A 21,212-nucleotide genomic window follows, 5' to 3' on the forward strand; every position below is an offset into this window, starting at 1 on the left:
GACCTCAATGGGTCAACCAAGCAGAGGCCATCTCACAAAAGGACAACAAAATGCTGCGGGTTTGAACCCAGGACCTGCCAGAAAATGCCAAGAGCTCTAACCACTTGAGCTATGCTCCTTTGCTGATGAAGCTGGTGTCATAATACTTCTGATGTTATCTCCGATTTGTGTGAACTGCAAGGTGGTAGCTGCCATCTCAGAATCCACCCTTTCTGCTGTCCCGTCTGAATCCACCCTAAAAAAAGAGCCTCTTTTTTAATAGAGGAAACTTTAAGCTGTACAAGGGCTGGCCCACGGGCATGTAGCCGGTTGAAGGGGCTTGCCTCCATCTGGATTTGAAACCTGCTGAACACACTATAACTAAACAAAAACATATATCCCGCATTGTTTGTTGTGATGTTGTCTAGTCTTATGGTATATGTGGATTATATGTAGAGTGGGTCGCCAATTGGAAGCGAAGGATGCAGCAAAAGTAGCATTAAAATCTCCCTGGTGGACATTAGGATGTCAATATGAGGTATATGTTATGTTATCATATTGAAAAACAGTGCTGAAAGCCCATTTAACCTTGTCGCCTTAGTGCAAATTTATCATATTTAACCAACCCGAAATGAAATCTCTTCACAGACTAATGAAGATGGATGCTTGTATTTTCCAGGAAATAGCTAAGATAGCAGGATGGGGAGATGAGCAAATAGAGTACATGAAAGAGAAGATAACAGAAGAGGGCAGGCAGGAAGAGGTGAACAAGGGAAAACTGCCTGCTCAGGTTTGTATACAGACATGCACCCTTTTTTTGGGTTGTGAATCTATACTACAGGTGTAGGATTTAAACTCAGGCCCCCCTTTGGGCAGCACAGTACAATAACCACTCCGGCAAGGGCCTGCCGCTACATACACAGCTATGCACTTCACCTGAAACATAAAGCATAATCACCTTTCTTCTTTGGTTTCCAACGTTCTATTCAACAGTAAAGACCATATTAGGGAGGTTTGGAAAATCCCAATTCCCATTTTGCAAGGTCAAAAAATGGGGGGCATGGTGAATCTTTTTAAGGTTTTGTCAAAACCCCCTCATGCAACATATCACTGGAAAGGTCTTGAAGAGTAGGTTCTAAATTCACATTCTCCGACAAATTTGGAATTGGTATCCTCAAGATACACCAAAAAGTAGATTGAAAAGAAAATTCTTTAAGTAATAGGATTTTCCCAAACTCCCTAATATGGTCTTAGTAGGATAAGTGCTGCAAATATTGAGTACATAGAGAAATCCTTGGCAGCTTGTCAAGATGCTTCCAAACATGCCCGCTTTCTTACCGATTCACCATTTAGCTGATTAGGCAACCAGTTAGAGGCGGTTGCCTTGCCCCATATTAAGGGCCCTCTCTTCACTTTTATAATCTTTGCTGAGCAGTAGCAGCAGCATCGGCATCGGCAGCATGCTTTCCTTACAGAGTGGCTATGGAGAGAGCCCCCCTCTTGTGATGTTTTGTATATGCTACTTCCATGAGGGCTGTAGTCATTCTTGAGTGGGGGTTTTCTTTTTTTACTAATTGAAGGATCTTTTCTTGGGAAAAATCAGAGCCAGCAGCCAGCATTTGTGTCCATGCCATTTGATCAACAGCAGTTATTGCCCAAACAAACCATTAAGTGAGAAGTCCTTGTCAAGATTTCCATTTCAGCTTTCTTCTGGCTGCAAGGTCTTCTCCTTGGCATCCTCCACCCTATGGTAAATCTAGATATTTGGTTGCCTGTGGCTTATGACTTATTTCTTCAAAAGACCCATGCGAAATGTTTTGTGAGTCTTGAGCACCAAATCAGAAGATACATTGCTTTCTGGTTTCTTGTTGCCCAACCAGCCACCCAGTGCATGCGTGTGTGTTTTCTCTATAGTGCGAGCCTTCATCATGATGAGTCTGCCTTTAACTCCAAGTGATAGAAACTCAGTGTGGTGGTTAATCTATGAAGTTTGGCATCTTCTTCACATTTAATTAGCTGTTTTTGTGCATAGATCATCTCTCTCTCTCTCTCTCTAGCATGTATTATTTGACATTTAGTTAGCTGTTTTTGTGCATAGATCATCTCTCTCTCTCTCTCTCTCTCTCTCTCTCTCTCTCTCTCATGCATTTTTTTAAGCGTAGAAACCCCTGGATGACATTTATAATCTGCGTTTAGCATCTTTAATTGCTATGTTTTGCAGGTGGCACTCGATCAAGCTGCATTTTTATTGGACCTTGCAGCAGTAGATGGAAGTTGGGACAAGATTCGAGACCAATTGGCGGGTTTTTACAGGGAGGCTGGATTAGGCCAATTGTCGGATTTCATACTACTCACAGATTCCAACTAAGCTTTCTTTTGTTGAACTTCTTCTCCTTGATTGGAAGTAGAGCCCTTGTAATATCTCTCAAAAGCATCCCCTGTTTATTAGACTTGTACACAAGTACATTATTTATTAACAGCAGAAAGTGCACATCATTTACTTGGGAAGATATGATGCACACACATGCTTTGTTACACACTAAATTGTAAAAGCCCATTTTACCCTATTTATAATTGTTTTTCTTTTTGCTGTAATAAACAACTTAAGCACTAAATGATTTTTTCCCCACTTTGATACGTACATTGTGAGAGCTGGTGTAAACGATCAAGCCCATTCTTAATTAAGCACAAAACTTAAGACCAATAAAGGGTTTAAACAACACAAAAAGATGGCGAAAAATGTCAAGAGCTCCCCATACACTGTTGCACACACCTGCACCCTTAGCTGCCCGCCCCTCTCCTCTCTCACTGCCCTCTCTGCCATTTCACTGCCCCCATCTCTACTGCTCACACTGCTTCTCTTTGCTGCCCGCGGTCCCCCCCTTCCCTGCTGCTGCCCACGCTTCTCTCCTGCTCGTGCTGCCCACATTGCCCTTTCCACTGCTACTTGCCCTCCTCTTCCGCCAATGTCGCCTTCTGCTGCTTGCCCTGCTGCCTGTCCTTTCCTTCTTACCTTCCTTGCCTCTATCCCTCCTCCCCTGCAGTTTTTCAGTGAGGAACAGTTTCCAACAGGGTTCAAGTCAGCCTTTTTACCATGGGATTAGCATCATGGCTAATCATCCTCTCTCGGCCAGGCGAACCATTAATTTCACAGAAGCGAAGTGCTGATCCTTTTCACTGAGATCAAAAAAGATGCCAAGGTGACTCTCATTGCCAAAATCTTCAGGTCACATCTGTCCTGTCTCGAGGCCTGTGATTCGGTACTTGTAGTGTTGCCTTCCAACTTCACACTCCACTTCAAAGATGTGAGATTACTTGGAAGAGGTTTCTTCCCAGTGGACTTTGAAGAAGCTGCCTCAGAGGTGTTGAAGGGCAGCCCATTCCCATTGGGATCGAGGAAGATGTTCTTCCTACCCTACACTAGCTATTTTGATCTTGGTGAAGAAGACTAGAACCGCTTTCCTCATACACTCAAATTCCAAGGTATTCAACGCGCATATTGGCCGATGCTAGAGGCCATTGGGTTAGCTTTTGGTTTGCTCCTTGTTAACCATTGCTCAACCTACCATAAGGCGCTTTGCCATGTTACCCGCTTGATCAAACACTTATCTTTTGTAAGATGGCGCTAGAGCATATAAAGAAGTCTTACCTCATGCTTAATGGCACAAATAGGGAAAGTCTAAGGACTTCGTGTACATACTTGCATATGACTAGTAATAGAGGTTGGGCCATTTTTAAGTTGGGCCGGCCTATTGTGAGAAACAATACATAATTTTTTCCGTCTTGCAATAGTGTGCTTGTGAGCTCTCCTTTTCCCTCTTCTTGCTTGCATGTATGCTATTGAATCTTGCTTGTTTGATGGATGCTTGTTAGATAGGATTGATTGGAGGTTGTCTTCTTGCATCGGTTTCCCTTTCATTCCCCGCCTTTGTGGGAGTGAACCATGGAAGAAGGACCGTCTCTTGTTGTCTCCCTCTAGACATAGAGAGCTCTCCCTTAATCCTATCAGCAAGCGCACCCACATCGAGAAGTTACATTTTTGGCTTTAAGGCAAGACTCACCGACACATTCTTCAACAAGGCTAAGGTAAGCTCTTGACTTGAACATATATTTTTTTTTTCTCGGGAAAAAGATCCTTCAATTAGTTAAAGAAAAATATGTGCAAAGTGCTAACTACAACCACGATGGGCTAAATACAACCTCACCTCATATAAGGGCGGGAGACAAATGATCACATGCTTCTCCTCCGGTTGGCCGCTCTGTGAGGAGAAGGCTATCTCATACAGGAGGAGGGGCTATCTCATACAAGGGGAGGTGGGGGGAACAACCATACAGGGAGTCTGTAATGCCAAATGGGGTCACCGCCTCTATCTGTGAGGAAAGGGCCAGGCTTCCAAAGTCTCAAGAAGACTTCCCGTCGCTTCCGCATGCGGTCAGAACCTCCCTGCAACTTCCCCCACTTATCGTGGAGGGTGTGAATGATATCGAGCCATATGCTCCTGATGGTCTCAGTTAGCGGAGTGTGGGTACCCTCGATAACCTCGCTTCATCTAGCACGTCAGATGTGCCAGGTTGCTTTGCTACTGTAAATCTCCCATTGCTGGCATGAGCCTAGTCGCTAGACACCTGTCGATGGGGCTATTACTGGTACTACTGCAATACGATAGTGAGAGACTTGAAGGGCTAGTCCTCCCCCATCCTCCTTGTAAGTTCTGACCACTCTAGCCACAGTGGCCCAAGCGACAAAACCCCAAGTGATGATCCGGGTCGATGCCCTGTCAATAGCAAAGATGCGGAGAATCCCAAAGGCAATGTTGCTGAGACTTCTAAGGGTGGTTCCACCTCGGGCAAGCTGTTGACCGACCTACAACTGCCAGCCAAGTACCAACTGCTAGACTCCTGTGTGCTGACAGCCAAAGGAAGAGTGTCATCCTCGGCCGAAAGCTGTCCCAAAGCCTCTTCCAGAAATCTGAAAGGAAGCGTTGTGATAGGCCCTAAGACTGCTAGTGTGCTGCTGCTGCCGGCGTGCCATCTATATCTCCGGCATTTGGATCTTGCAGCTGAGCCGCGCTGTATATGCAAAGAAAGGGGCATCCAGAGTCTCCACCCAATCTGTGGGATCATGCCAAGTCCACTCTCCAGCGTCCCACTGCAACTGCGTGAGAGGTCGGCACTCCCAAATCCATAACCGCCAAAGTCTCTCCCTGGCCACCTTGGCCGATGTTGGATCTATGTGCCATGCTTGTGCCCAAAAACCAAGCATCCTCACCCTCTACAAGGTGCAGCCTTTGAAATCCTCCAAAGGGTGCTTTGATCTCTCTAATCTGCCATGTAATCCAATAGAAAAACTAAGCAGACCACTATCCTCATTTGCTCCATGGACCACCACGAGGATATCGTGTCCGGTGAACACGCCTAGCCACACTGGGGGGTTGGGTCTGGACTAGGAGTCAGCCACTCGAGGAATAGCTGAGTCGATGTCAATGTTGAGCCTATCTCCACCTGGATCCTTGTCAGGCCTCTCTCCTGCTCCTCTTGAGGTAACTTCCTGTGTGCAATCCAATCTCCAAGAGACCTGGCTAGTCCCATGCTCAAGGTGCCCCGGGATATGTGCGGTCAAGCCCCTAGCATGTGGCCACTAGGTAAACGGATCAGCGGGTTCCAGATCAAAGGCTGTCAAAGCTGCTCCTCTGAGGCCACTGGAACAATCTGTTTGAGGGCTGGCTTGAGATGATCCCAAGCACGAAGTAGACTAGCTGCAAATTTGTCCTCAAAGGTAGGACTAAAACCACGGGCTTGCATCTCTGTAAAGATCCATCTAGTACTTTGCGGCCACAAGCCTCCAAGGCTCAGAGTGCAGGCTAAAATCTGGGCCAAGAGGAAATCCTCACCACCAAGTAGGAGTCCTCTGACAATCAACTTGCCCAGCAGGGCACGGCTCTGTATAGCTGGATCAATGAGGCCAAGCCCCCCTCTGCTACATGGCTGAATGACCACTCTCCATGCCACCTTGGCCTTGACTGGCCTCCCATCACTTCCGGCCCACAAGAAGTTCCGGATCAAACATTGTACCTAGCTAATACAAGCCCAAGAAAAGGCCCACCACGAGGTGCTGTACCACATGGTGGCAAGCAGTACCTGGTTCGCCACCACCACTCTACCTACTAGGGATAACCTGGTCGAGCTCCAGTATAAAAGCTTCTTTCGAATACTTAGAAGAAGCGGAGCGAGCTGATGCTCGGGGGAGAGATCCATGCCAACCTGGCAACCGAGGTATCGGACTGGAGTGCCCCTTGGGATCCATTGGAAATTTCGAATACTTAGAAGAAGCGGAGCGAGCTGCTGCTCGGGGGAGAGATCCATGCCAACCTGGCAACCGAGGTATCGGACTGGAGTGCCCCTTGGGATCCATTGGAAAGCCTCAATTGGTCCCAAGTCGGGGTGGGTTTTGAGCCTACCCAAAAACCACATGACTTGTGCGAGTTGATCTACGCTCCCGATGCACGGCAAAAAATCTCACGCCTCCGCGAATCTCTGGAGATTCCCAACATCTCCAGCAAGGTAGAGTGTTGTGTCATCTGCAAACTCTGAGTCCAGTAGCTCGTCCTGCCTGCGGAGGGGAAGGTGCAATCCCTGAAGTCCAGTCTCTTGGGTGGAGAGAAAACTACTCATGGCCTTGGCGACAAATAGAAAGAGGTATGGTGCCAGAGGACAACCTTGTCGAACCAAGCAAGAAAGGGGGAATCTGTTGCCTCGGGCTCCCTGAATGAAAACCTGGTTGTGAGATGCTAAATAAAGTTGTGAGACTCCACTAATCCACTCCATGGGGAGTCCCATCCGCCTCATAGTTCCCTCCAGAAAGCTCCAATAATCCACCTTGTCATAAGCTTTCTCAAAGTATAGGAGTAGCACAATGAGGTCCTGCTGTCACATCTTGGCCAAAGTTGTCGCCTCCCAAAAGGTAAAGATGTTGAGAATGCTCCGATCCTCAATAAAACTAGTCTGAGTGTCGTGGATCAAGTCTGGGAGAGACGGCTGAAGTCGCATGCTAATGGCCTTGGCCAAAATCTTATAGGACGTCCCTAGAAGGGTGATGGGTCTCCAGTGCCAGATCTCCAATCTATCACCACCCTCCTTGGGAATCAAATGTATCAAGCCCTCTGTGAGCCTCTTGCATGGCACCTGTGAGCATAATCTCATTGAAGGTAGCGCAAAGGCCACCTTCCATGAGGTCTCAGTGGCGAAGAAAGAAAGAAACAGGAAGCCCATCCGCCCCCGGGCATTTGCACTTAGGTAATGCCTTCACCACCTCTGCCAGCTCCTCTGAAGTGAAAGGGGTCAATAAGAAAGACCGAAGGGAGGGGGGAACCACCTCTCTCGTGTGCCTCCAGACTCTTGCGTGCATCCATCACCTGGGGGGATAATGGGGCACGAGTGAGGAGAGATCAGAAGAAAACTGTGGCGATGGCTCTCACATGCAAGGGATCAGAAACAATTGCTCCATCTTGGCCACGTAGCTTGCGAATACCGTCTCTCCTGTGTGGGCTAGCTATAGAAGTCGCCAGTAACTGTCACTGGGCTGAGTCCAGAATGGAACCTTGGCATGGTATCTATACTCCACCCTCCTCTCCTCAATGGAGCGAATCTCCATGTGGGCGATAGCGATCTGACTCTCAATCCATGGGCTGTCTGGGGAACTCTCCTAAAGACACTGAAAAGAGGCTAGGCCCCTCCTTAGACTCCTCTCCTGCTCCCGAAATCCCTCCTATCTACTCTGGGCTGCCTCCTGTAAGAAAATACTGATCTCCCCAAGGATATCATCCAAAGGGCACGCTACAAAGCCTGAGATAAAGTCCAGTCCTGCCCCCATATCTGCTCGATCCGGCTACAGATCTCGGGGTCCTGAATGAGGTTGTCTAGAATCCTGGAACTCGCATGTCTGTCATGCCTCCATGGGTCCTCGATCCAGCTACAGATCTCGGGATCCTGAATGAGGTTGTCTAGAATCCTGGAGCTCGCATGTCTGTCATGTCTCCATGGGTCCTCTAGGGACAGAATAACTGAGGCATGATCTGAAAATGTAGTGCCTACCAGAATAGCAACCATGCCTCCACGGTTGCAAGCCCACTCGTCGACATAAAACCTGTCCAGTCGAGAGAGGTTGGGGCCAGTGCTCCGCCAATCCGATTGAGAGAAACTAAGACTCCCAGGGCTACACAAACTGTTGCCAAGGGTCTTGTTCCCTAAGAATCAGTATCATCTCCTCCCATGTAGAGTACTCCGCTCTTGAGACTGTGGCCGTGCCACCTCCAAGTCTGTCCTCTACTGCCTCTATCATGTTGAAGTCACTGCTCATGCACCAAAAATCAACCTAGGGCAGGGCTTGTTGGACAGTGCTCCAAAAAAAGATAGCTTTACCTGCAATCGCATTCGGGCATAAATGTATAGGAAGCCAACATTGTCCTCTCCAATTAGAATGGTAACCCACAGAGCACGACTTGGAACTATGACTCATGATCCTGTCACAGACGACAGAAGTTGCTCACTGACATAGAGAGACACTCCTCCTTGCATCCCTGAAGGGCCGAAGGATGGAGACCAAAAAGTATGACTCTTGCTTGGTAGAATATTCTCGCAGCGACGGGTACGCGCCTCAATAAGATGGTGCTCCTGGAGGAAAAGAATGTCGATAGGTCCCCCCAACATAAATCGCTGCAGCTCTCCTCTAAAGAAGCCTCGTCCCCTGAAAGCACTAAGGCCCCCCTAAGCCTTGAATGTTCCATGAGACAATCCTCATATCAATCTCTGTGTGAGGCGGAACTACCGGAACTACCCTCCACACTCGAAGAGTCTGTACTATGAGAGAGGTATGCATAAACACGAAAAGCAGCACCTCCAGGCTAGACATCACCATCTCCCCTCCTTGTTCTCTGTGGGTTGATCTACCAAGATCCATCTTGGCCAGAGGCCATAGATGAGTAAGAACGTTGGTGATGCGGAGGTCCTGCAGATGATGCGATAGCTCAATTTCCTGATCCTGAATAGTAGCGCCCACGGACTTTGGATCCCACTTTGTCTCTCGGGGGCTGCGCTCAAGAGGACAGAGAAGATCCTCGCGCCATTCTTTTGCGTAGAGGGTCTAGAGTGGTGGAAGACCACACATACCCGAATAGGGGCTACGGCCTCGTCGAATCTGTTTGTCCCTTCCATTGGAAGCCACCGGAAGAAACTATAATCCACAAGCTACCCCAAGATCCTGGGGAGCCTGCCTGGAGACTTAGGGTGGGAGAGCCCTCACTGGTGAGGCCGCAATGGTTATCTCTATTGGCTCTGAGAAACGATGCATCAAGCAACGAACGGAACTTGCCGGTTGTCTCCTCTCTGGATCAGGGGCTGCAAGGGGCTGACGAGAACGCTCTGGAGAGGCAGAGGAGGGGGGGAGATGGTAGGCACGAAGGAAGAGGAATGGGAAAATGCAGCGACTGCGGGTAGAGTTAGAAGCGAGGGTGGGGGAGGGGGGGAGGAGGCGAGGGGGAGCGGGAAGGCGGAGAGGCTGGAGAGGGGCGCTGCTGCTGCGAGGTATCCATCAGAGAGGAAGGCTGCTGGGGAAGGCTCGACGAAGAGACGGTGGGGTCAACCTGCTCGACTAGGCATTGAGGGCCAAAGGAGAAGTCGCGAGACGAGAAATCGGTCGCCACATCAGGTGGGGGGGGACCCTCTCCATGATTGGAGGGGGCCATCGTCAATGGGCGGGTGCTGTGATAAGTGCTCGAAACGGTTCTCTAACAGAACTGAGTCCTCCTGCATGCTGTCAGCCTGGCGCGCATGGCGGCGACGCTCAGCTCTAGTGCTCAGTCGGGCGATCGGGGCGGGGGCCAACTGTCCTCTACTCTTCGGCTGATGGGTCATCCATGGTTGAAACCCGGTGCTCTACGGCTTGGGAACCTGCTCCTCCCTCGGTCCCCTGGTGAGGATCTGAGCGGAAAGTAGGACGGGGAACCACCAAGGGTGGTCTCCTAGTCTGACGTCGAGGGCAACAAGCTCTGGCCAGATGACCCATTTGTATGCAAATGAAGCATTGTCCTAGAAGGCCGGAATACTCCACTCGTTGCATAATGGGGAATGGATGTCATGTGAGGCACAAAGTCCGGCGAGGCAACACAGATGCAAGAGAGATGGAATCACGGCTGCTCATGCGAGGGCCAAGGCAACGGTGGGGGGGATTCCATCACTCTCTCGATGGCACCACTAATCATCGGGAGAAGAGAAAGGTATTTCTTCCTGAGGCCTAGAAAGCAGACTGTCATGGGAAAGCTTGAAACTCCAAGTAATGTGTCGGATATGCCGGGTCGAAGCTGTGTTGCCACCGTGCAAAGAAGGCCTGGGCCACAACGGGGCGCAGCTATGCCGGTGGTGAGTCAAACTCAACCTAGTAGTAGCTTTGCCCCAAAGGATGAAAATCTACGATCTTTGCAGGCGCACCTAGGAGGCTAGCCTAAAGAAGATCTCTGAGTTGGCCACGCGCGACGGGGCGGCTACCGACAATCTTGCATACCAAAGTGGAGGCCTCTAGGGATGCGACAGTCGTAGCAAGAAGCTGCAGGTCCACTTCAGAAAATCAAAAGGCAAGTAACGGCGGCGGCCTTGGTCGGGGGAGACGGAGCAGTTGCCATGGAGTCCTCTTGGGAGCGAAGACCAAAAGAGGCCGAAACTTGCCGAAAAAATAAAGAATTGCCCACAACCTAAGGGCACTGTCGGAGGAACAAGGATGAGACGAAGAAGGGAAGCGGAAGGGCTAGAGAGCGAAGGTGAGGGGGAGGCGAGGCTAGAAAAAGAAAAAAGATAGAAACGGGCAAAGGGAGAAAGGGGCCAGCGGAAGGAGGGGGGGTCACAGGCGGCGAAAGGAGGGGGGGCGTAGAAAGGAAAGGAAGGAGGGAGCGTAGAAAGGAAAGGAAGGGCGGAGGGGGGGTCATAGGTGGCGAAGGGAGAGGGGGGGTGCAAAAAGGGAGGGGGTGCAGAAAGGCGAATGGAGGGGGGGCAGGCGCAAGAAGGGGGGGGGCTACTGTAGTTGGGCAAGCACAGGCGCAAAACGGGGGGGGAGAGGGAGCAAGCGCAAGCGGGGACGGCGCTGGCAGTAGCGAAGCAGTGTAGGAGGGGGGAGCGCAGCTCACTCGCTCGCTCGATTCGTTTTTTATCTCTTTGCTCACAGATATTGACTCGAACATATATTTCGTCAGTGATGGGGATCCATTCCAAGCTATTAGGATCACCTAATATTGCCCGATGTGGATTAGGAGGTTACACTTCAAAAAAGATAGAATTTTGGAGTGCTTTTGATTTTGTTTTGAAGTTTTTTTATATTAGGACATTCTATTTTCATATCTTGGCATAGAAAAGCCGTGGTTTCTTGGTGATTTGCATGATTTTGGAGCCCATACAGTGTTGATCTTGTTGCATTGAGCTAAGAAATAGCTTAGTAATTGTGATTAGGAGTGAAATTCACTCCAAAAATATGAGTATTAAGCTCCATTAGGTGTCCATTAGAGTGGGATGGTTAATTTTTATTCATGCATTTCATATTTTTTCATGCATTGTTCGAATTAGTAGCTTAGAAACATGCAAAATACCCCCCCCCCCCCCAAAAAAAAAAAATCATGCATTTCATACTCTTTCATACATATTTTGAATTGGTAGCTTTAAAGCATACAAAACCAACAAAAAACAACCAAAAAAATAACTTAATTACTTGTAACAATCATTAACTAGGATTATGATATCTAATCACTCTTGATTAAGTTTCAAGCATGTCAAAAAATTCTCGAGTTAGGAAATGTGGGTCCATGGTCCCGTGAAAAAAGATACGAGTCAATAGACATGAGCTTGGACGCTTGAATTGTGAGCCAAGAGACGTGAGACATAAACTTGAAGCCATGAGTCAACGGACGTGAGTCAACCAGATGTAAGTTTAGAGGTAGGCATATCTAATATTATTGCAATGAATTATTTTTGTCCTAAAGACTTTTAAGAACATACCTAGTCATGTACTTCAAGGATTTTCTTGTTATACGATTTGTACCAGCTACAATTTTGAATGAAAATTCATATCCTTTGTAATTATTGGAGCATTAAAGTAATGCCAAAATAATTGCACACTAATCTATCATAGGTCTAGTACATAAAAAATTATCTTAAATGGGTATACTTCATAAAAATAAAGTACATGAGTCTAGTCCATACAAAAAAGGTGTGAGTTTATAGACGTGAGCTTACATATATTTATAGGCGCAAGTCAACACACGTGAGTCGAGACGTAAGTCTCGAGGCGTGAGTCAATAAATGTGAGTCAATACATGTGAATCTAAAGACGTGAGTCTTTTAAGAAAATTTTTAAAATTTTGTAGCTTGAGTAGAATATATGTGTTTGAAATGAGTTTCAGACTTGATTTAGGAAGCACTAGAATGTTTCACTAAAGTAAAATCTTTAATGCAAACACGATTTGGACTAAATTTTAGAAACAACAATATAGTCAACTATAGTGCATCCAACAACACTTCCTCGAACCAACTCAAACTTAGGTCCCAACAAATGACCGACACTCAACAGAGCGCTCCGTTGTTAAGAAGACAAAACACCTTTAGGAACAACAGAGAGGAACAATGAAACATCTAGAAACAGGTGCTGCCACTCGTGTGGGAGACCCAGGTTCAACAAACTAGTTTTGTAAAAGTCATTTACTTCATGAGACGGGCACTAAACCATCATATCTTTAGACAAAGCTCTAGTGAAGGAGCCAAGAATCTCAAGTCTTGCTCTCTTAAGAAGTGGTCAAACTATGTTGGGCACCACAATGTTTCAAACATTTGGTGTTGCTCATGAGCTGGGATTATCCCAAGTTGACCACGACCACCAAGAAGCTTAGCAACCGCAATTACGCCAATCGGGACATGTCTCCTTCTTTGTTGTACCACTAAGGATAAGTGTTCCTCAAAACACACAGCAACAACCACACACGGTGCAATGCAGGACTCCCACTATCCATAAGAACTAATTATAGAAGTGCCTTCACCCCCACGAAACCAAGTTCTAGTTCTTCTCCATATAGACGAGGACATTGAACGTGAGGAAGGGTAAAGTGATCACGTCTAAGACTACCTCAAACTAAAGGAATCCACAAAGGTAAAGAGCTAATGTTCGAGGGCACTAAACCATCATATCTTTAGACAAAGCTCTAGTGAAGGAGCCAAGAATCTCAAGTCTTGCTCTCTTAAGAAGTGGTCAAACTATGTTGGGCACCACAATGTTTCAAACATTTGGTGTTGCTCATGAGCTGGGATTATCCCAAGTTGACCACGACCACCAAGAAGCTTAGCAACCGCAATTACGCCAATCGGGACATGTCTCCTTCTTTGTTGTACCACTAAGGATAAGTGTTCCTCAAAACACACAGCAACAACCACACACGGTGCAATGCAGGACTCCCACTATCCATAAGAACTAATTATAGAAGTGCCTTCACCCCCACGAAACCAAGTTCTAGTTCTTCTCCATATAGACGAGGACATTGAACGTGAGGAAGGGTAAAGTGATCACGTCTAAGACTACCTCAAACTAAAGGAATCCACAAAGGTAAAGAGCTAATGTTCGAGACTACCACAAATGAAAGGAATCCACATGTCCTTGGCCACAAAGCAAGCCTACAACCTCAAAGCCAGGACGATAGTATAGGACAGTGTCATAACCCAACTCCATGGGGCAAGAATTCCCAAACCCTAAAACATAGGATTTTGTGCAACTACTCCCTTACGTTACACCGCCACATGAATATGCAAAAGACATGCTTAGGATGCCTGTCATTTGCAATGGGAAGGGATTTGCCACAAACATAATACCTAGAGGCTCAAAGCTAGGCAAAACTAAGCCAATCAATATCTCAAAGATGATGACCAAATTTTATGGAACTAGAGATCCCACTTAGTATATAGAGAACTTTGATCAAATTTGTGAGGTCATGGAAAGGATTGATGACCCCACCAAGATCTGTTCATTTAGACTTCGCCTTAAAGGCAAAGTAGGCCAATCGTTTAGGTCTCTAAACCCACATGAAAAGGAAAGCTAGGAAGTCTTGAGACACACATTTATTGTGGGATTCTCACCCAACGGAGCCAGGTGGAGCTGCATTGCATATATCTATAACCTCAAGCAAGAGGAGAGTGAAACAATGTTGAGACTAAGTCACTAGAACCAAGTATCTCCACATGAGATGTAGCCCCCGCGTGAGAGACTAGATGACTTATTGGTCATTGATCGATTTATGTTTGGTATCAAGAGCAAGAGGATTCATGACCATCACTATAGATCTAGACACTACATCTTTGATGAGCATTGCCACAAGGCAATAGACCTAGCAGTAGAGCAATAGAAGTCATCCACCTGATTCAAGAGAGATAGGGAATGCGTCATCCAAAGCCTCAATAGCTAAGGGTATCCAACCAGCACAAGCTAGAGTCCTAGTCAAGGCTATGAGCATGGACGAGTTTGGCAAAAAATTTGCTCAACAGTTTGCAACCTCAAGGCTAACCCACACTTTAACTAGTTCCTTAAGCTAGTCACCCACACTTATTTCCAATGAGAGATATGGTATGGTGTGTAATTTACCACCGAAATCAAGTACGAAGTGTCCATGTTGAGGCTTAGACAACATTAATATTGTGCTAATTGCTAGTGCTATTGGAACCACAATATAATCCATTGTTGGTACTAGGGAAACCCGACACCATAACCTATGCTCCCGCCGATGCTAAAACAACCACTAGCCCTATTGCCCACACCAAAACGGATTCATATGGATATCCAAAATAAACCCCATTCAAAACCTCAATGGCTAAGGGGGCCCTACAACCAGCACGAGCTAGAGTCCTAGTCAAGGACACGAGCAGCATGGACGAGTTGGTAGAAAATCTGCTCAATCGTTTAGGCCAATAATGGTAGTAGGGCCAACCACAAGGGAAACCTCAAGGACAACCCTAGAAAGTTTCTCAAGCTAGACATCCACACTTATTTCCAGGGAGAGATATGGCCTGATGTGCCACCGAGATCATACAAGTACATAGTGTCGATACGCTAAGGCCTAAACAGCAACGGTATTGTGCTCATTTGCTAGTGCCATCATGGGAACCACAGTACAGAGTGTCCGATATGTTGAGGCCTAGATAACAACAGTATTATGTTCATTGCTAGCGCCATCATGGAAACCACAGTACAGAGTGTCCGAGCGATATGTTGAGGCCTAGATAACAACAGTATTATGTTCATTGCTAGCGCCATCATGGGAACCACAGTACAACCCATTGTCAGTACCAGGGATACCTGGCACCACAACTTATCCTCCTAGTGCCAAAGTAACAACTAGTCCTACTGTTTCCCACACTAAACGCTTCTCAACTCGATGCATAATCCATTGCCCGTTTTTCAAAACCCTATAACAAGAGGTATAAACAAACCTAGTATTAGCACCTTACGGTTCTTCTTAGAACCGCACTAGTGTACAATAGTACTCGGTGACTATGCCATGAGTCCAAAACTAGGGAGCTACAAGTCATATGAGCATTCCGATTCATATGGATATCCACCCCCCTGACTATGCCTTCTTGTTCAAAGCTATGGTGTAACAAAAAGCAAAAGACTTCAATAGTATGTCATGTAGGCCACCTCTTCAATGTTGTCATTGTTGTAAGTGCCTGCACCGTGTTGCCAAGTATCCTCATAGAGCCGTCTCACCAAGTAACCCCACTCCATCTTCAAATCCAATGCCAAATCCTATATGGAGGCACATGTTACAAGTGTGGATTTAAACATGATTTCAAGGATTTTCCCAACAGAGTGACAATCACCTTAGTGGTCGAAGCGTTAGCCACTCCAACGAGCCTTAACTTGTTAAGTGTACAAGGTGGACTTATTCATATAGTCCCCCTTAATGCTATCACAAGGCTCCAAAAACCAAGTCGAGGGAAGTTGCCAAGGCATCCAAGAAATAGAAAGCTAAGGCTTCAATCTCGAAGTTAGTAGCTAAAAATCTTGAGGTGCAAGCCCTAAAGGCTATAGTAGCCCTTCGCTGAAAATGCTAAAGAACCCGAACTTGAGGTCCAAAAGAAGAAAACCTCCAAGAGGATGCAAAAACGCAATGCCAGTTATCAAGGGTATTGATGTTGTGATCTCTTGCTCAAAACAACTCTTCCCAAATAGAAGAAACCCATTGACTACACAAACCTTCCAAAGAAACTCAATAAGTATCCCAATCCCATGTCAGAGAAGGAGCAACCTTCTCCACCTAAGAGGATCGCTCAATTATTCGGACCATTGAAATTGGTCCGAATGATAGCTTTGAAGCTGCCTCCCTCATAGAGACAATGGGTGATCTCTTGCTCAAAACAACTCTTCCCAAAGAGAAGAAACCCATTGACTACACAAACCTTCCAAAGAAAATAAGTATCCCAATCCCATGTCAGAGAAGGAGCAACCTTCTCCACCTAAGAGGATCGCTCAATCAACGACAATCAAAAGAGCAGCTCGAGGAGGAGATGAGGACCAAGAGAACCTACTGTGACACCAATTGTTGGAGTGGAGACAAAGGTAACAATTCACACACACAAATGCAACAAGCAAGCAAAGAGAGAAGCACAACACTCAACGCAGATTTATGAGAATGTATAAAGTACAAGTGAAGTGATTTGATAAGGGCACTTCACACACTCATAAGAGAAGCACAACACTCAAAGTAGATTGATAAGAATTTTCAACAATCCCAAAGGCAATGTCACTAGTAATAGCATGCTCTCAAGTGGTAGACAAGTGCCCACATCTAGATTCTTTTGGGGAGCTTGAAGGAGGCGATCTGTTGACCCATACAGCCCACATACACAAAGTAAGTCTATACACACAGCATCGCCTTAAAGCCCATACAGCCCACATACACAATACACAGAGAAAAAACACATCGCCTTAGCCCATATAGCCCACAGACACAAGGTACAGAGAGGAAAATTTTATCATGGCCTGCAATACAAACAAGAAGCGGTTAAGGGAAAAGTTTGCTAGATGGAAAACTCCCCACCCTTTGGGCTCCTTATATTTGTTGAATTCCACTGCTTGAAGGCTATCCTTCAACATGCCCCTAAGAATCTAGAATAAAGAGCAACGCCCATAGCCACTTCCTATAGAGAAGGGATTGGAGAGCTTTAGCAAGTTCGATATCTTTAAAAGGAAAGTTTCATAGTATTTGGGATGCCAAAGCATTGCATTAAGCTGAATCACAAATGGGCCTGATAGTAAGCTTTGTATCTATAAAAGGAAACTTCCATAGTAGTTGTGGTGCCAAACTTAATGACAAGCTTTGTTGCATTAAGATGAATTGCAAATGGTTGATAGCAAGCTATGACAGCAGTTTTGTGGCAATTACTTAAATAAAACAACTCAATCCTTCCAAAAAGCCTCTTGAAGGTGGCTATTAACCCACTCATACACCTTCAATTTTCACAATGAGTATAGCGACGAGGAAGAAGAAAGTCGAAGATATGGAAATAATGCTAATATATGTAAAAATTCATGAAGCATAGCTATGTAAGTATATGCAACTATACAATTTAGAAGACTAATCTTATGCCAATAAATTTATATTAAACATATTGACATGAGGCTCTACTTTGTCCTTTAAACCTCTCAACATTCTTGTGATGAGTGTGTTCCCATGCATGGAGTTTGCAAAGCATTATAGATTCGAAAAACGTCCTTGCTTTGCCAACATGCTATCTTGCACCTCAACTTAGAGTGCCATCTTCCATGTTTTTGTTCTTGGATTTGTATCTCTCTTGCTTGATGCTAGAGTCTACTTTTGAGCATCTTTTAACATATGCTTTTGACTTAGACGTGTGTTTAGATGTGGTATTATTATGTCTATGGTGGTCTTGCCTTTCCACATGGCTAAGAGCTTACAAACATGAGGGTGATTAGTCAGCAACAGCTAAAGCCCTTACGCACTTGTAGCTTCTCTATAGCCATCACCTAAACCTATAGTTGATCCTTTTAAGCATAGTAGTATTGGCCTTGTACCTAGGTTGATACATGGATAGCTCTCCCAAATGGTGTACTTTTTTCCTTATAGGCTTTTCCAATATGATGTGCTCTTTGAGATTTGTAGGAGTTTCTACTTGCCACAAAAAAAACTTGCTAAGATTGGGTAGCATCATGTATGTGTAGAACTCGGGAAGATCTTCATCTTTTCTTTTTACTACATCAATCTAAGGTCTTGATTGAAAGATGCAAGCTCTCAAAGTTGAGGTGGTGGACATGATGTGAATGGCTAATTTGGATAGGATGTGTTGGTAGATGCAATGACATGATGAGGTGCCATGTTAAGATGGCCAATTGATGTGAAGGCACAAGGGTTGCACACTTGAAGTGATCCCAATGGGATGAGAATGGAGGTTTGAGATTATTTTTATCGAATGGCTAAGATTTGATGGATGATCATGCACATTTTTAGCCCCAAACTAGCATTATTTGATGTGTGATCAAGGAAGAAAGGGTCCCTTGAGATATCACAACGTGTTGTAGGCAACAAGTATTGGGAAAATCGCATGTTTCTACGTATGGTTAGAAATTGATTGTGCATCTTATAACTATCACTAATTAAGAATTTACTAAGAGTTGATCCACATTTTCAATGAAAAGCCCTATATCTCAATTTAGCTTTTCAATCACCTAGTTAATTACATGTACAACTATTGATTCAACAATAGAATTAGTACTCTAATCCCATAATTACGAATCCATTCACACAACCAATCAAACATTATTCAAGGGATTTCCCCATAGTTGTTTTACAATTAAGTGATTTACCTAATTGCTTGTAAAACATTGATAGAATTCCCTATTTGATTACAAATCAAAGTAATTATTTTACAGTTAAGTGATTTAGCCTAATTGCTTGTAAAACATTGATAGAATTCCTAACTAATAAAGGTGACTAATTCTTAATTATCTTGATTACAAAACAAGGCAATAAATACTAATAAAGGCGAATAATTAGCCCTTAATTAAGGCTTAATTTAATAATTAATCATAAATTCACATAATTCCAAAGTGAAATCGTCAAGACCTTGTTTGCCTATTCGAATTATATAATTCATGTCTATTTTGCTACGCTTTTTTTTTGTATTAGTAATTAGTGACTAAGTAGATAAAAACAATCCATTAATTACTATCTCTGCTCAAAGGACAACTTACAGGTTATAAGAACACCCAAAGGAGACTAGCAAAGACTTTTCTCAACCATTTCCATCTCTTGGTATTAAGAAAAACTGCCAAAACAACATTAATTGCTTGCAAAGAAAGGAGTGACTGCATAGGGCATTGTGAGATTGTTTCTTTAATTGCTTATCATAACCTGCGCCTTCAGAACTCACATGCACTTTAAAATTAACTATGGTAATCTCTCTCTCTCTCTCTCTCTCTCTCCATAGTGTACCCCTCCGTCCCACATGATATTGTATCCCCTCACTATATTCCACTCACCTCCATAGCGGACCCCCCCCCCTCGCTATATTCCAGTTCCAGTTTCATTTTCTAGGTGCCAGTAGTATCATCTTTATTTTTCATTTTCTGGGTTTTTTTATCCAGACATTGTATCAGATCCACCATGATGTAACTTTTGGTCTCATAGGTCATTATGGCCTTTTGAAGACGTTAATATAACATTTCATTTCTCTCACACACACACACACAAACTCACAGGAAAGAGTGGAGACCAATAAATGGTAGTAGAGAGCCTGTAGAGATTGAAGCACCTAGCTAATGTTCATATAATTTAATTTAAGCTCTTTCCCAAGAGGGTCCAACCTGTACAAAAATTCCATACACATGAGATGCAAATGGAGATTAACACATGGATAAACAAGAGAGATGCATCGTTAGTGTGTTTCTTATTATAGCAAAGGTTTTCAAGAAAAGGAGGGAAAAGACAAAGAAAATAAAACATAAAATGTGGGGAACATGAGAGATGATTCCATAGCTAATTTATGTCAAGGGAAACCCCCTAGTTTAAAAATGGTAGTATTCAAGGCAATATTCATGGATTATGATGATTCTTTTGCTTAGAGCTACAAGGACCAAAAGTAAGTTCCCAAAAAAGAAGGTCTTGCATAGGTGGATTGTATCAAGCAAATTACTCATGAGCCTATAAGACAAATCCTAAATATGTCAAAATGATGAAGTAGAAAGTTAGTTCCACCAATTGTGACTATGCCTAAAGACTAAGGTTTTGTGTTAACGTCAAAAAGCTTTTTGCATGTAAAGAAAGAGACCATTACATGTTGTCCATTATGTTGAAATATTATTGGAATCTAAAATGTTATTTTTTAAATGGATTTAGTAGGGACACACATAAGTACTCATTGAACCAACGAACATTAAATAAACTTTTTTGATACAATGAAAGAACTATGTACAAAAACTCATGCTTTTTGGATTGTGAGAACACATTGGCATACTCCAAGGCCTCCTTCCAAAGGATAACTTTGTGGCCCTCAAAAAGCAACTAAAAAGGTTCTATGGATGACCTTGGTGTTCACTTTAAAGGATTCAAGAATATGAGTAGGTCAAGGTAGTGATGGGACAAACAACGCTACCAAATCTCAATCTACATTATAAGCAAGGCCATCAAAATGTGATTTCTCTAATGTACTCAAATGGAAATCTTCCCTATTCCTCGTCCAAACGAAGAAGAACTGGAACTCGGTTCTATGGTAGAGGCGCTTCTAGAATGGGTTCATGTGGAGAGTGGGACTCCTGCTTACACTGCGCGCTTGTTGTTGCATGCATGTACTGTGGAGCACTCGTCCTTGGTGGTACAACAAAAGAGACATGTCTAGATTGCCGTAATTGTTGTTGTTGGATTGATTGTCGGTCATGGTCTACTTGGGATAACCCAACTCAAGATCGACACCAAATGTTTGAATATTTTGGTATCGGACATGGTTTGACCACTTCCTGTGGGAGCGAGCCTTGAGATTCCAAGTTTTGCTCATGCTCCTTCACTAGAGTTGTACCTAAAGATAGGGCGGTTGAATGCCTTCTTCATAAAATTTAAGGCATTAACAGAGTCAATTGGTGAATCCAGAGCTTTGAGACTTGTGTTGGTGGCTCTTGTTTCCCGAGGTTTCGTTGTTCCTCCACTTAC

The 21,212-nt window shown here is 44.8% G+C and overlaps 2 protein-coding genes across 3 annotated transcripts in view; one reads left to right on the plus strand and one right to left on the minus strand.

Moving 5' to 3' along the window:
- Window positions 1-2,578, plus strand: part of LOC147620809 (protein IN CHLOROPLAST ATPASE BIOGENESIS, chloroplastic-like) — a 62,810-nt gene extending 60,232 nt beyond the window's left edge. For both annotated transcript variants that reach the window (XM_086825090.1, XM_086825089.1), the window contains 3 exons: window positions 436-517; window positions 659-769; window positions 2,201-2,578. In XM_086825090.1, the coding sequence (XP_086681216.1) occupies window positions 436-517; window positions 659-769; window positions 2,201-2,347 (340 nt within the window). In that variant the 3' untranslated portion in view covers window positions 2,348-2,578. The remainder of the gene's footprint in view (window positions 1-435; window positions 518-658; window positions 770-2,200) is intronic.
- Window positions 2,579-19,722: 17,144 nt separating this feature from the next.
- The window catches only part of LOC147620810 (aspartokinase 2, chloroplastic-like), a 44,748-nt gene continuing 43,258 nt past the window's right edge, over window positions 19,723-21,212 (minus strand). Inside the window, exon 11 of the mRNA XM_086825088.1 lies at window positions 19,723-19,873. Within this exon, the coding sequence (XP_086681214.1) occupies window positions 19,847-19,873 (27 nt within the window). The 3' untranslated portion in view covers window positions 19,723-19,846. The remainder of the gene's footprint in view (window positions 19,874-21,212) is intronic.

The sequence above is a fragment of the Cibotium barometz genome, chromosome 31, assembly GCF_041138505.1.
Source record: "Cibotium barometz isolate CiBa-2024 chromosome 31, ASM4113850v1, whole genome shotgun sequence".
Classification (NCBI taxonomy): domain Eukaryota; kingdom Viridiplantae; phylum Streptophyta; class Polypodiopsida; order Cyatheales; family Cibotiaceae; genus Cibotium; species Cibotium barometz.